This window comes from Pagrus major, chromosome 11 (genome assembly GCF_040436345.1).
Source record: "Pagrus major chromosome 11, Pma_NU_1.0".
NCBI classification, from domain to species: Eukaryota; Metazoa; Chordata; class Actinopteri; order Spariformes; family Sparidae; genus Pagrus; species Pagrus major.
In genome coordinates, this window is record NC_133225.1 from 9270298 (window position 1) to 9286158 (window position 15861).

The window sequence follows — 15861 nt, forward strand, 5'->3', positions numbered from 1 at the left end:
AAACAAAGACAGTACTGAAGGCACTTGGACTTCATTTTATGCTGCTACTTTATACTCTCACTACTTTTTGGAGGCAAAAATTGTAATTGCTATTGCACAACATTTATTTGATAAATTTAGTTTCTAGTTACTTTGCAGATTTAGATTATTAATACAAAGATAGGCTATATCAAATCATTTTATGATATATCATTATATGTTTACCTACCCAGGCCCAGGCCTATATAGTCATTTAAATTAGCTCGACATTTACCAGCTGTAACATTAAAATGATAATTATAATCCAGTAATAGGCTTTTATACAATCCTGAAATTGGGTACTCTGCATAATAAGTGTTTTTACCTTTGGTACCTTAAGTTTATTTTGGTTACTGATACTTTCAAGATTTTAATGAAAACTTGCAAGAGTATTTGTACAATGTGGTATAACCTTTACTTTAAGTGAACGATTTGAATGGGTTACTTCTTTCACCACTGCATTTTATTTACATTATTTAAAACCCCCCCAAAAATGCTCGTAATGTGTTGCTCGTACCATGGCAGGCATTATCTCATTCATATTATTTTTTTAATCATGTATTATAGGCATATACACTACAAAAGGCAGGCTACATTGTTTTTGGCCCAGTTTAAAGGTGCACTATGTAGTTTCTGGAGAGAAACTCAAACTCGGAAAAGGTAGTGTTTACAAGATAAATAAGGTGATAATACAGACTCAGAAATATTTATTTGATAAATATATGTCCATAACTTAAATATGAGGTAACCAGAACAGTATTTAAAGCTAGAAAGGTGACTTTTTAGAAAGGTAAAAGTAAAACAGCAGGAAATTGTGTTGTGTTTGAGGGCAGTTTGTTTTTCCAGTGAATTAAAACATGAAAATCAATGAAGATGTTTCCTTTCTGATTAATATTTCTTCCCCCAAAAACAACATAGTGCACCTTTAAACATCAGCTGTTTTATAATGTACCACTGTCACACACAGCCTCAGCCATATGTTTACCCTGCTAAGATAATAGCCGGGGTGCAAATCTCGACACAACACCAGGTCCGGTGGGACTATGAACATTTTTAGATGGCAGAGTCTGTGTGTCTCTTTGAGGGATAATGAGCTCCCGGTAATGCCACACAGGCTAGCCAGCGCTTTACGACAGATATCTGGCCTCCGGTGAAGCCTTTTTACGCCCCCCCCCCTGCCACGGTACTCGCTCAACGGGCTGAGTCGTCGGTGGGTCTTCGCTTTCCCCGCGGTGAGAGGAGTGCCCCGCCCCTCCGTGCGCCCCACAGGCAGGCAGGCAGGCAGGCAAGGCAGGCAGCACACCCACCGCACCGAGCCGAGCAGCCCCAGAGCCGGTCGGTAACGGGAGAAGATGGCAGAGCGGCAACAACAGAAACACGAAGGCAGGGTAAAGATCGGCCATTACATCCTCGGCGACACGCTCGGAGTGGGAACCTTCGGGAAAGTGAAGAGTTAAGTCACGCTTTTTTTGTGTCGCACCGTGAGTTTACCGTGTACATTTTTTTTTGGTGCGCCTTTTCAGTCGGGAGTAATGCGAAGTAGTCTTCCGTGACAGCGTCAAAAACTTGCCGGCGGGTCAGTGCGCAGTTAGCGTAGCCGGGCGGTGTAACGGCCGCGGCGGAGGAGAGTCGAGGCGTAGCGGCGTTTCGAGAATCCGCTTCTCGCGTCAAAGTCAAATTCTTTCTCTCCCCCCACCCCCCGTTTGTAGCTCACTGTTATCAGCTATGGCAGGTGTAAATTACCCGGCGGACGACAGCTACGAGAAAGACGCACAGTCATACTCACATTGTTATTAAAAAAACAAAAACAATAAGGAGTTTATGCTGCGGTAGGTTTCTTTGCGGTAAAGGACGTCTGAGCTTGACCGAAACCCGCCGTGTGACGTTCACGGACCAGTGTTTATAATCGGTGTAGCTAGTCCGAGACGTTATCTTATTAACGGCTAGTGGCAGCCTCGTTAAGTGTATATAAGTCTGGAAAAAAAAAACAGCTCACTGGCGAAAAGTTTTTGCTGAAGAAGAGGCCCGTTCAGAGGATGTTATTTCAGTTTTTCTTAGCTAGTTTTTCGGGCACTCTGCGTGACCTTGTGAGCTTTTAACCCGACGCCCTCATCACCGCTTGTTTCTTGTGTGCGTAGATCAGGGATGTGTTAGCAAAGTCCTTGGTGTTAGCTTAGCCACTGAAGTCATGGCTAGCCTTTTATGTTTTAGCCTGCTTAAATTATGTATGAGGGGAAATCAGTTTTTTCCATCGTTGCATGCAGAGGAATCCATGCAGTAATTCAGTCTAAATCCTTAAAGTGTGCATAGATTTTTTGTTTTGTTATTTGTTTTGTTGTAATAATGATGGCTCATTGTGTTGGATACTCTCTAGGTGGGAGTTGGAGCATTTCATCCTCCCTTTGATAGAGCTTTATAACTCATGTTTGTAGCCAAGCTTTGGAAAGGGGTTGGGAGCTATGATAACCGCTTGCCTCAGGCACCCTGAGCAAATATGCTAGCAAACAGGCCAAAACAAATAAAAATACTGTTATGTTGAAGCCTTTCATGTAACAGATATCCAAATCAAATCTCAGCCCATTAGTGCCCCTCTCTACCTCCCTTCTGACATCCGTATATCTTGTGCCTAACTGTTTGTGTGTGACCCCCCTATGTTGTTTTTCTATCTGTGTGCTGTATCTGCTTCATATCTGTCTTCTTTTCTTTTCAGTTGGCGAGCATCAGTTAACAGGCCATAAAGTGGCTGTAAAGATCCTAAACAGGCAGAAGATCCGCAGCCTCGATGTCGTCGGGAAGATCAAACGCGAGATCCAGAATCTCAAACTGTTCAGACACCCACACATCATCAAGCTGTGAGTGGAGAAAGACGACACGTCCATCTGTCGACTTTAAACGGGAGATAACTGAGCTCCTTTTAAATGAGTGGCTGTTGTGTTGCCTCTGTGTTGTTTGTTACTGTTTGTTTACTACAGCCGGGCTGTACTGAGCATGCCCACATGGCTCCCAGGAGGCAGAACACACAAACACAGCAACAGACACACACACACACACACACACACACACACACAGGGTTGAGACTAGATGAAGAAATCTGTTCTGGTTGGTTCAAATCTCCAGTTAAGATGATAGAAGTTGCTGTACATGACTAAATCCTTGTCCTCATCCAGGTGTCTTGGCTCTTCTTGGGTTATTTCTTTGACCTTGTGTCCCTCCTTTCTCTTTCCTTCTTTCTCCCTGGCCTCTTTCTCCTTGTCAGTCCATGTCTCTCTCTCTGTCTCTCAACAATCTGTGTTATTTTTAGGCCAGGGTTAGGGTTAGTCCACTGTCACACTATAAGCTATGGCAGTTATGTGAGCTCTCGGGTTGTGAGCTGTAGCGCTGTGTAATACACTCTCGCAGAGACATACATTCACAAAGACAGGCACAAACACACAGGCAGCTTCAGGCACCGGGCTCAAAGCAGACTCTATGTGATATATTGGCCCTGTTTGTAAAACCAGCACAAAATAAAATAAATTAGAACAAATGCCTTAAAATATCCCTCAAGCACTTTGAATGTTTATATTTCCTAGAATCTATGTGTGTGTGTTTGCAGAACAGAAAAAGTAAGAAATTGTGATTTGGTTTGTGTTTATTTCTCCCACGGTGCCGGCCTTGTTGTGCTACCCCCGGCTCGACAGGAGCGAAGTAGATTGTGATGAAGTGTAGAAGCTCCCGGGTGCAACCATTCATGAGATTGGGCCTACATTTTAATATACCTGACCTTTATGAAAATAATGCCTATACTCAGCAGTAGCCATACATCACAGCTTAGCCTCATCTTTCTGTGTATTTATATGGTGCATGTAAATAAGTTAGATTTAGAGATGTAGTTATATTATTGTTATATTTGAATTATGGATATGATGTAAAAGAGGCTGAAATGTTAATTCTTGTACTGAAAGTTCATGTCACTACAAATGAATGTTTGTGTTGTAGGTACCAGGTGATAAGCACACCAACAGATTTCTTCATGGTCATGGAGTACGTGTCTGGAGGTGAGCTGTTTGACTACATCTGCAAACATGGACGGGTGAGACATTTCATTTATTAATTGACTAATTAATCAATCAAATTAATTAATTTGATTTGAGTCTTTATCGACTCGGTTCCAGTGGTCACTGCTTCATCAGAAACTACTGCTTCTGTAGTTACCACAGCTCAAATTGGACAAACAGGAATGGTGTATGTCTTGGTGAACTGGCCTGTACTTGGCCATTGTTGTGGCGACCGAGGCACCACAACAATGGCCAACAATGGCAAAGGCTATGGTGTGTTTTCTTGATTTAAGGAGTCATAAACATTCTGCTACATGATGTTACTTTTTGTATGTTTCATAGGTTACTTTAGAATGACTTTTTGAAGATGAGTAGTATGAGCACATTTTTTTTCTTTCTGAACTTTCTGAATTTATTCTTACACTCCTGAGTAACACATCAAAATATTGTCTTCATGCACATTGTTTAAACTGCAACTATCCCCACCATATACATGCATTTTGCATCAAAATATTTACTTTTTCCTGTTTCAACTTCTGTTGCAAGCTTCCAGGAGATATCATTTGTAGTTTATGAGTCATGAAAATATATTTGATGACAGTGTTCCCACACACCATCACTGTTCCACCGCTCTGAGAGCTGTCAATGATAATTTTGACATCTGCTTGACTCACTTTGAAATGTTCGCTTTTAGTTTTTGAGATTGAAAGCTTTGATTGAAGCATGTTGTTCCAAACACCCACACACATTCAAGACATGTGGAGACAACCTCTTCTGGAGACTGTCTGTATTTTGAATAGAAAGTAACTTTATCTGGGCCCTGAGCCATAGCAACCTTGTGACCAACCCTGAATAATGATGATGAATTTGTTTTAAACAAGACCCTCTTTATACACATGCATCATAGGCCTGTTTCTGAGCTTGTAACACTCTGTCTCACATTCACACAGTCACACACCCTTTGATCAGCACAGCCACAGTCCAATCATGTCCATTTATATTATGTCTTTCAGGTGGAGGACACAGAAGCTCGCCGTCTTTTCCAGCAGATCATCTCAGCTGTAGACTACTGCCACAGGCACATGGTGGTCCACAGAGACCTCAAGCCTGAGAATGTCCTGCTGGATGCTAGCAAGAACGCCAAGATAGCTGACTTCGGTAGGATCCCCAAAGGACAGAGATACATTTAGATGGATAGACGGAGGAGTCTCTGGCTTGGCAGAAGAATTGTTAACAGAAAGTGTAACAGAACATAACTGAATGTAATCACCAGAAAGACAAAGAAGCAGAGTTTATGGCAGAGCTTAGTTGAATTACTAACTAATTGGAGAGTTTGGTATGCAGTTGTAGGACAAAGCATAATTATTCACCTAATTATACACTTGTAGAAAAGTGTGAAATCACCATCATGCACCTGTTAACCTCATTATTAATTTAAGAATTAATTTCACACTGAACACAGCAGTTTCTTATCTGCTGTGGCATATTTGTTCTAGCTGATAGTGTTTAAGAGACTGTGCCTGATGTAATACGTCCATGAAAGAGAGAAATATTTTCAAAAACACACCAAGGCCCTTGTGTTCAGCAGGGCGTGTGGGGTGGAGAGAGGTCCCATAGCAACGGCCAGGTCTCATATCATGTCTGGCAGGAAGCCTTGAGGCCCTGGTGTCATCTGATAGGCAAGGAATCATTGGGGTGCGACATGGGTGCCCAGCATGAGAAGTGTTTTGGCTAAGAGTAACAGACGCTGGTGAGCGGCAAGAGGGAGTGTTAAGGGAACAGGGATAAAAGATAAAGAGAAGGTCAGCACATCACACAGCGTCTGGTGCTCAGCGTTTGGCTGAGGCCCTAGCAAGCAGGGAAAGGCTCATCCAATTAGATGAGCTTTGTGTTCTGAGCTAGAGTCGCGGAGGGTAAAGGAGGATAAAGATATCAGCGGTGTCCGCAGTGTATACCTTTCACCCTCCCTGTGCCGGGCCGTGCTCAATTTAACTCATGTGTATCTAAGGATCAGTAGCAGTAATGATTATAGAGGGTTTTCACTAGTCTCAGTTTACTGGGGTGTTAATATGTCTTGTGTTTGGCCAACAGGTCTGTCAAACATGATGTCAGATGGGGAGTTTCTGCGGACAAGCTGTGGCTCACCCAACTACGCTGCTCCCGAGGTTATCTCAGGAAGGTGTGTGAGCAAAATATTCACCTTACAGAACACAACCTTCAGAGGTGCCCTGCGGAGTTTTCTTTTAACCAAACACGATACATTCAGGCACTGAAATGCACAGTGTGTACCCTTGAGTTCTAGCTTTAAGTCTTCTTATTGGTCTTTGGTGGTGCATTGCTGTTTTTATGTCACCTACAGATCAGGGGAATACTGTGCAAATGTTGACTGGATCTTTGTGTAACGTGTCACTGCTTCTCATCACTCTGTCAGGCTCTATGCAGGCCCAGAGGTGGACATCTGGAGCTGTGGGGTGATCCTGTACGCCCTGCTGTGCGGCACTCTGCCTTTTGATGACGAGCACGTCCCCACGCTGTTTAAGAAGATCAGAGGGGGCGTCTTCTACATCCCCGAGTACCTGACTCGCTCTGTGGCCTCGCTGCTCATGCTCATGCTGCAGGTGGACCCTCTGAAGAGAGCCACCATCAAAGACATCAGGTGCTGACCCCGTTCTGTCATGTCAAGTGGCCCTTACAGAGGCCTCCTTTATCTTCTGTCTTGACATTTTTTTTTTATTCTTTTGTATTGGCTAAGGTCGAAATCATTGTGAAGTGTTGCATTGGCTTCAGTCGCAGTACTATGCTGTACACCTTTATTCACTGTGCTCAATGCTCCATTACTCACGCCTCAAGTTAACAAACATACAGCAGTGTGTCCCATCTTGTTTCATTGCTGGCCCTTTAAGGTCCCCCATCTGAAGTGTTATTACATAATCAGACACCTGTATTTAACAACAGTTTGACTACGTGCAAGTTTAAATGTCACACACAAATGTCATTTTGAGACAAATCCTCAACTTAAACACCATTTGGTTTGGTTTTATGGTGAAGAATAATACTGTAACTTAGCAGTAGTCTGATTTAAATAATTGTTCTCTCATATATCAGGGAACACGAGTGGTTTAAGCAGGACCTGCCAGGCTACCTGTTCCCTGAGGACCCCTCATACGACGCTACAGTCCTGGATGAGGAGGCCATCAGGGAAGTGTGTGAGAAGTTTGAATGCACTGAGTCCGAGGTTGTTAGCAGCCTTTACAGTGGGGATCCACAGGTACACAAGACACATTCACAATTCTTTGTTATCTGGGTTTATAGACTGTTGTAATATTAATGTGCTATCCTAAGCTGTTCTGCTTTTGTGGCTATTTTTCCATCAGGCGACCAGTAATAGCCAATACACCAATATCAGAGTTGCTATCTGTTTCAAGGATCTGATTTTCCGTCCTCCCTCTGTCCTTGCAGGATCAGCTAGCAGTAGCCTACCACCTTATAATAGACAACCGGCGCATCATGACCCAGGCCAGTGAGTTCTACTTGGCCTCCAGTCCTCCCCAGGGCTCCTTCATAGAAGAAGGCATGCCGTTGCCCCCCGGCGTCAAACCCCACCCAGAGAGGATGCCTCCGCTCCTGGCTGACAGCCCCAAGTCTCGTTGTCCTCTTGATGCTCTCAACACCACCCGGCCCAAACCCCTGGCAGTGAAGAAGGCCAAATGGCACCTCGGTATCAGGAGTCAGAGCAGACCTTATGATATCATGGCTGAAGTGTACAGGGCTATGAGACAACTCAGCTTTGATTGGAAGGTAATAGGACATATCTGACACATATGCATATATACAGTATACAGTGCATACATAGGTCTACATACAAACTATATTGTCTGCTATCTTGTGTTGTAGGTGGTGAACCCATACCATCTGCGAGTGCGGAGGAAGAACCCGGTGACAGGAAACCTGGTGAAGATGAGCCTGCAGCTGTACCAGGTAGACAGCAGATCCTACCTGCTCGACTTCAAGAGCATCGATGGTTAGTAAAAGACAAAACTGTTTACAGAACATGCGTCTCTATAATTAACCACTGCAAAAAAAAATAATCATATAATCTTCCGCTTTGTTTAATTGTACAATGTGTATGGCTCGACCTTAGTGCAGTTGCCAGCTGGTCAGTGCCAGTACTCTGCAATTCAGTTTTTCCACCTTGAAATGTGCTTTCGCTGAGTTGGTGGTGTTGGAACAGCTGAGGTGGTGTTTATGCAGATCAGGTGGCAGAGTGCACTTTTGATGCTTGTTTTAGCAAAAAAAAATTGACTTGCATTTCAGCCGCCGCAGGAAACACCTGGGAACCTTTTTCATTGGTCACATGAAGCTGTGGCGGTACTGGCTGTAAATTGCTTACAGGCCAGCCCAACCTACATAAAAATATAAACAATAACATGTAAAACTAGGGGAATGCCCAATGTCTGATACTTGGACAATAAACTAACAAACAAATGCCTCCTACAAGCCCCAGGGAAATAAAATGGTAAACTGAAGGTGTATAGGGGCTTGGGTTTTAAGGGGTTCCCAAATAAACAAAGTTTCCTCCCTAGAAAGATGTGGGCAGCCAAGAAAACCCAATAGGGCCTGAGTTTCTGGCTGGCAATCTACGAGGAATGAGGTTCTCAATGGGTCAGGGACAGATTCAGACTGAGGGGGAGAGCCCCCGGTGTGCCATTTCCCACCTCTCTTAAGTCTTAAAAAAATGGTGTCATCACACCATGATTGGCGGGGAGGGAAATGCCCCAAGCTGCTTCCACTCCTCAATCAGGAGTCAGTCTCCCCACTTGCACACAGGTGATCTGAATCCCCTGCAATTAGTCTCAAACATTTGGACTGCTACAAAGCTCTTTTATGTATGTTTAGTTGTATCTCTTTCACTGTCATTTTTAAATTTTTTGTTTATCAAGATGCACAAGTACATAACCTTGTGCTTTTCTATACACAATAACTGTTTGGCTATTCCACACAGATTTGAGGTCATACAATTCTCAGTGATAGGAGTGCATGTGGCAACCATTACCTTTCTCTAACTCTGCTTGTTTTTCATTCTCTGTTTTTCAGACTTAAAGAAATGATATGTAACATTTCTGCTAGATTTTTTAATATATTTTGTTGAGTTGTGTACTGATTTCCCAAATGTTTCCAAAGATCTTCAAACTCAGAGAAATGTTGTTAATTTTGTTCAAGGTAATGGTGGAGTTTAATGTTTGGCAGCCTGTCAATGGCGTCTTATTCCCTTCACCCCCTGTAGTTGCTTTAAGTTCCAGGGAAATGCAGGAAACACCAGATACGTCAGAGTAAAGCTAGCTAGGCACTCGATTATTTAGTATTTTTGTATTGCTCACTCCTGATGGAGCACGACTATTTATTTGTTGGTTGTTTAAAAATGGCCTTAGAAGAATTTACTGTATATTAATACAACAATAATTTGTTGGACCTGACACTGAATTCAGTACTTGCATTTATTATTATTTTATAAGAAATGTGCCCACACCTAAATAAGTAAATAAGTTTAACTACATAAAACATTTATTTTATGAGCAACCCCTCTTTTGAATGCTGACACTACTTTCCTCTGTCCATGTGACCCTCAGATGACATCATCGATGCGATGGGTTTTAAGTCGGGTTCGTCCACTCCTCAGAGGTCGGGCTCCACAGCCGGCCTCCACAGACCCAGACTGAGCATCGACTCGGCGAGCCCAGCTATCGACCTGCCCCAGCTAAGCTCCTCTCTCCCGGGGTCCCTGTCTGGTAGCTCCCCTCAGCTCACCCCACGTCAGGGATCACACACCATGGACTTCTTTGAAATGTGTGCCAGTCTGATCACCACACTGGCTCGCTGAGGACTCCCAACCCTCGCTGTCACCTGAATGTCAGCTGGGTTTTTAAGCCAACTGCTGTGAGGAGCGAAGATATTCGGAGTGACTTCCTCTTTATGTCTCCTCTTTATTTAGCTCCGTTCCAGTTGTATTGCACTGGAAGGGTGAATGGAAATGTGAAAAGCAATGCCTGTCACCTCAGATTACGGAGACATAGAGAGGAAGCCTTTTTTTTTTTAGAAAGGCAGATTAATAGCTTCTTTTTTCTTATTTTGACACAGTCCTCGGGTCAGAGTCGTGGAGTTTAAACATCAGGGCTTCAGCGTGTGAAAACTGATCCCGGGACTGGAATCTGTGAACTACTGGAAGCCTGAAAAGGTCAAGTTCACCACCACTCGTCCCCCAAATACCTTCAATCTATTATCAACTGCTGAAATGTCATCGCCCACCACAACATGCACTGGCGGGATATCCTGCTGAGTTTTCCCCAGACACTGATCGGAGGTCCATTTTGTTTCTTTAAGGTGTTCGTTGTTTAGATTGACGTTAAATCTGTGTCTGAGGGAACGTCGACACATGTAAAATTTGATTTCAGGTTTTATATGATATGGTTTGTAAAGAAAAAGCTTTTGTTATTCATGTATATTATATTTATATTACAATCACATTACGTAGCTGAAAAGGTTGACAAAGGTATACCAAATAACAGATTTATACACCACAAAGATGATTATTATTTAGATATCAGATCCATATTTATTTTTGAGAGATTGTTTTTTAGACACTGTAGTTCTATTTTATTTAAGCACTGCATCGACATAGAGTTTTATCCTGATTTTGAATAGAGTGTAGAATATTAATGAGCCTAGAGAGACAGCAGGATAGTAAGACGATTATACTCTGCATGGATAGTGTTGAAGCACAGATACACACCGTCTCACACGAGTTTTCACACATTTCCTAACAGCGATGGACATATTTCAAATATACCAAACATATCTCTGCTATTTTCTCCCCCACACAGCCATCATTTTATGCATTCAGTAACTACAAAAATATGCAACTCGCACAGACTGCTTTACACTCTAGTTGAGTTACTGTTAATATGCTGCTCAGCCATGCATGCACAGAATCTAATTTAAAAAAAGAAAGCAGGCCAGTGAAAAAAAAAGTGCTGTTTGTAGAGGAGAGTGTGGGCTACGATTAACTATTTTCATTTTTCTTTTTTTTTATCATTGCCTTAAGCTCTCAAATGTGGAAAAAATTGCAAAAAAACCCATCAGAAATAGGTGCCTAGACCCTAATGTGACATCTTGAATTAGATTTTCTTTGACCAGCCATAAACAGTTTTAATATTTACACTTAATTAAAGAGCAAAAAATCAAGACAATCTTCGGCAAAATATTACTTGGTGAATTAAATCAAATTGCTACTCGTCGTATTAGCAGTATTAGCCCCGCGTCCATCCTGTATGTGAATGGAATAGAGAAGTAAAGAGAAAGATGTGTGACGGTGTGTGTCTGCTGCAGGACAGTATTAGCTGCAGAAACCTTTCTCCAGTTGCCTTAAAGAATGCGACACAGTAATTCTGTGCATGTGTTCATGGAGAGCGTGTGTGCATGAGCCAGTGTGTGTAATGGAGATCAGATGGGTAGAGTGCGTCTCATGACCGTCATGTCATGTTCTTTCTGACGGGAGGATCTTTGCAGTGCTTTGTGAGATTGGGAGAGACGATGTTAAAACACAATGCCGCGGTGTTGCATTGGTTTCGTCTGTTTGCGTAACTGTCGTTGTCTCTTCAGTCTGCACTTTAAAACTGTCTGAAGATTTACTGTTTTATTGCATCACAGTCTGTGTGTGCATTCACAACACTTTACCTGTTGTTTCTTGTCCAACGTTTTGATGAACGCGTTGTTACTTTTATAAATGTTCTAAGTTGTCTCGTCAGATGATACTGGAACAGGGTTGTGTAGCGCTGCTGACAAACAATATTTTGTCTGAATCGTTTCTGACTGAATGTAAAGTGGAAGCTGCTGCTGCTGCTCAGATGAATCCTCCCATCTGTCTTTCTCTCTCTGGGTTTGTTTTTGGTTTTAAAGCAGGGTTTTAATGGAGAGCACTCAATGGTTGCCTTTCTTTTCTCCGTAAAACATAGTGACTGGAGGAGTAGTACATATTTAGACTGGTGTCACAGATAGGTAAACCCAAAATGGCCAATATTTAATATAATTATTATTTTATATAATAAATTATTATTTTATTTTATATTATTATAATTAATACTCTCATTATTATTACAGTTTATGCATCATTGTTATTTTTACAGGCTTGAGGCAAGCGATTAGTGATAAAACTGTTATTAAAACATTTAATGAAATCTAAAAATATCAATTTTGGGGCTGCACAATTAATCCAAATATTATCGAAAACGCATTTTGGTCTTCAAGCAGTAAGCTGTAGTTTATTAATAAAGGTGAAATGTGTAGCAAAACAAGATTATAGTGAAGTACCGTAGTGCTGCGGAGATGTCCGAGCCTACAAATGTTGTTCTCCAGATGTAAGAAAACATGTTTGTTTGGTACAGACTCTACGAAATGTATGCAAAAATGAACATTTCCACTACTCGTGAATCATTTCACAATTATAATATCTGCCAAAATAATCACTTTTTTTTTTTTGTATACTGTGTAGCTGTAATCAGTATTTTTTCAAGAAATAAGAGTGATGAGATAACAATTCAAAACAAAGGGGAGAGTTTGGCCATGTTGGAGGTTCACACACATCAGTCTAGATTACGACTGTTCAACCAGTTACAGTGTTGTAAACTGAACACTTTGTTGGACCTACAATCGTTTGATGTGGACTGCAGTTCTCGTTTGCACAGATGTAACAGTTGCATTTGAAATGGGTTCAGTCATTTTTGCCTTATGAGAGCATTGTGACGGTTCAAACAGTGAAAGCCACATTCTTTGTTACTCTGCTGAAACCCTTTATGACATGTACTCTGTTTTTATGTCCTGTGTAGGGTTGCCTTTCCTGTCTGATTGCACATACTGTACACCACTGAATACACTCTGATGTCAGGGAGAAACTCTGCTCCCTGCTGCAACACACATGCAACTGCACACACAGCCATGTATACACTAATCTATGTTTTTCGGTCAATATTTCACTCTGTTGCTGTGTCTTAAATGACTTGTCTTCTGTGTAGTGAGCTACTTCGATCACATCAGGATCATTTCTGGGCGTTATGCATTTTTTCCTGATTCTGCTGCTCGTGACAACAATATAAACCTGATCAATGTAGTTCACTGTCTTGCAGAGGTCATGGGTCATCTTTCAAAGCTCCTGATATAATTAAAATTTACTGTCAGATGTAGTACTGTACTTTTACAACTGTATGCAACCACCAGTGGCATGTTAGTCATGTAATCTGTGTTCAGAGCTGGGATCACATGCCAGAGGGCCTAATCAAATACAGACTTTCCGTGTTGTACCAAAGTGAGTATTTTCAACAGCAAAGCTGTGCTCTTTGTGTATCTGTGGTGGGGTTCTTATGATCAGTGTAACCTTAAATACCCCAGTGTATGTTGTGTGTGTGTGTGTGTGTGTGATATATGTGTGTGCGCACACCTGTAATTGTGAAAGAATGTGTGTAAGGGTGTGTTTCTGCGTGCGTGTGTGAATGTGACGGTGTGTTATAACTGTCCCTCCCTGTCTCTCTGTCTGATTGGGGTTTGGATTTCTCTTGTTATGCACTGCATGATGTTGCTGTTATGATTTGCACTTTATTGAGTATTTATTGAAAAACAATAAACAAACATATAAAAGGAAAACATTTTTGTCCTAAAGGCTTTGTCAATTGGAACATTTTACATGCAAACACACACCCATCACAGAGGATTATTTGTTTTCTTTTTCTCCAGACAAAAATGCACCCTTAGATGTCAACAACAATATTTTACATGAAAATGACCTCAGGTGATCATCACACTACTTCTCTTTCTGTAATACTTATTATTGATCAGCTCGAGGGGAAACCTCAGAAGAAAGGCGGCACATAAAAGTGACACCAGCCAGACATCCGCTCCATAACGATGAGAGAAAGAAAATAACGTTAATGGATGCTGCCTCCCTCCAGAAGGTGTAACTACGCCCAACACACAGCAACTGGTGCCAGCACAAATCTTTAGTTGTTTATTGGTACGCCATTAAAGATAATTATTATATAAACCTAACATGTTAAAAACTAATCTATCCTAATGTAAAATAATATAATATATAATGTTAATTAAAGGGACAGTTCACCCCAACATCATGAAGACATATTCTTCCTCTTATGTGTAGTGCTATTTATCCGTCTAGATGTGTCCGTCTGTGAGTTTCAGAGTTTAGGAGAGATCAGCCTTATAGATCTTTAATATAATGGAACTAGATGGCACTTAAAAAAAATTGATTTGGAAAACTTTGCAGCAATGTCTCTGTCTAGGAACCATGACCTGGTTACTCAAGATAATCCACAGACCTTGTTGTGAGCAGCTTAACGTGAGAACTATTTTCTTTCTACCGAACCACATCCACCAACTGTATCACTGCGCAGAAGGAGGCATGCATCCAGTCATGGACGAGGATGTCATGCTTGTTACAGCGCAGGATGTAAACAGCATCACTCATGGCTGACATGTAATGTTAGTTAGCTTAGTTAGCTCGCCTCTAGTCCATAAGTGGATGCATGCTTACTTCTGCATAGTGATACGAAAAGAATACAGTTTTTCAAGTGTGCTTATTTTTTTGGTGCTTTGAGCACAACAAGCTGAGCGCCATTTAGTTCAGTTACGTTCGAGATGAGGCAGACATCTCCAAAACTCCACCACAAACAATCCAGAGGAATAAACAGCACTACAAGTAAGAGGAAAAATATGTAGTCTATTTTTGATTTTGGGGTTAACTGTCCTTTTAACAAAATAATGAGGGTAAATAAAAGTATAAAAAAGATGCTCATGTACAGAAAAGGCACAGTAATACAAACATTTGGAAAGAATCGACCAATATTAGGTAAATGCTGAAGGTGGTCTTGAAAACAAAGTAAACTGAGTTCTGTACATGCACATGTAGAAGAGGACAGAACATTAAATTAATGAGAATGGATCACTTCTTTGTGTAGTGCGTTTTCAGTTATTGCTGATGACCAAATCTAATAACCGACAAAGTCTTTGTTGGTTTGTGAGTTTTATCAACTACTCCTATTAACTTACTCTTTTGCTACCAACACTGTAAACTGGTAACAAGTGTGTAGGACACTAATTTCATCCAAACCTTGAGACTGCTGTATGTAGACTGAGATAAATACTCAGACACTGATAACTTGTTGGTGTTTTCCAGAACTTTAAAAGGCACATGAAGCATGTAATTTCCCATACAAGAGCCTGCAGGCTCCAGAAAAGCCTGTATATGTCTGCAACAGTTTGTAATTCCTGTCCTGGGATCAGCAGGTCAAAAGTCACTCAGAGCCAGCAGGCAAACTGTCCCTCGCTGGTTTCACACCAAGTGCTTCAGAAAAAGCGCACAAAGAGTTCTGTTTGCAGAAATCCTTTCTCAACAAACTGATCCATGAATGCAGTCACCAGGTAAGTAAGGTCGTAGTCAAGAAGATGAAGTTACTGTCACAGTTGTAGGTGAGAAACACCACAGACAAATCCTGTTTCCTCTGCCCGGCTGCTTTTTGTTCTCCTGTTACAAACAGAGAAACATCATGTCAGTATGATCATGTTGCCACAGTGAAGAGAGAGTCCAGGTGATCCATCCTCACCTTGTTTTATGATAATTACTCCATGCCAAAGTCAGCATACAGATCAGGAGGAGGCAAAATGAGCATGTCCATGTCCGGGGCTGAACTCTCTTCAGGCCTGTGGGGAAACAAAATAACTCAATCAATTCCTGCAGCTGCTGCCA

At 41.6% G+C, this 15861-nt stretch overlaps 1 protein-coding gene across 1 annotated transcript; it reads left to right on the forward strand.

The window, feature by feature from the left end:
* Positions 1 to 1283: 1283 nt before the first annotated feature.
* Positions 1284 to 10287, forward strand: prkaa2 (protein kinase, AMP-activated, alpha 2 catalytic subunit). Its single transcript, XM_073477312.1, has 10 exons — positions 1284 to 1470; positions 2729 to 2870; positions 3997 to 4090; positions 5069 to 5213; positions 6147 to 6234; positions 6487 to 6711; positions 7161 to 7323; positions 7515 to 7853; positions 7950 to 8076; positions 9683 to 10287. Exons 1-10 carry the CDS (start codon positions 1371 to 1373, stop codon positions 9931 to 9933), a joined length of 1674 nt encoding a protein of 557 aa, XP_073333413.1. The 5' UTR covers positions 1284 to 1370; the 3' UTR covers positions 9934 to 10287.
* The last annotated feature ends 5574 nt before the right edge of the window (positions 10288 to 15861 follow it).

Excerpts from the sequence above, each read along its gene's own strand:
- prkaa2 (XM_073477312.1), top strand. The coding sequence starts at position 1,371 with ATGGCAGAGCGGCAACAACAGAAACACGAAGGCAGGGTAAAGATCGGC. Across the intron at positions 5,214-6,146 it reads CGCCAAGATAGCTGACTTCG|GTCTGTCAAACATGATGTCA; the intron begins GTAGGATCCCCA and ends TTTGGCCAACAG. Across the intron at positions 6,712-7,160 it reads GCCACCATCAAAGACATCAG|GGAACACGAGTGGTTTAAGC; the intron begins GTGCTGACCCCG and ends CTCATATATCAG.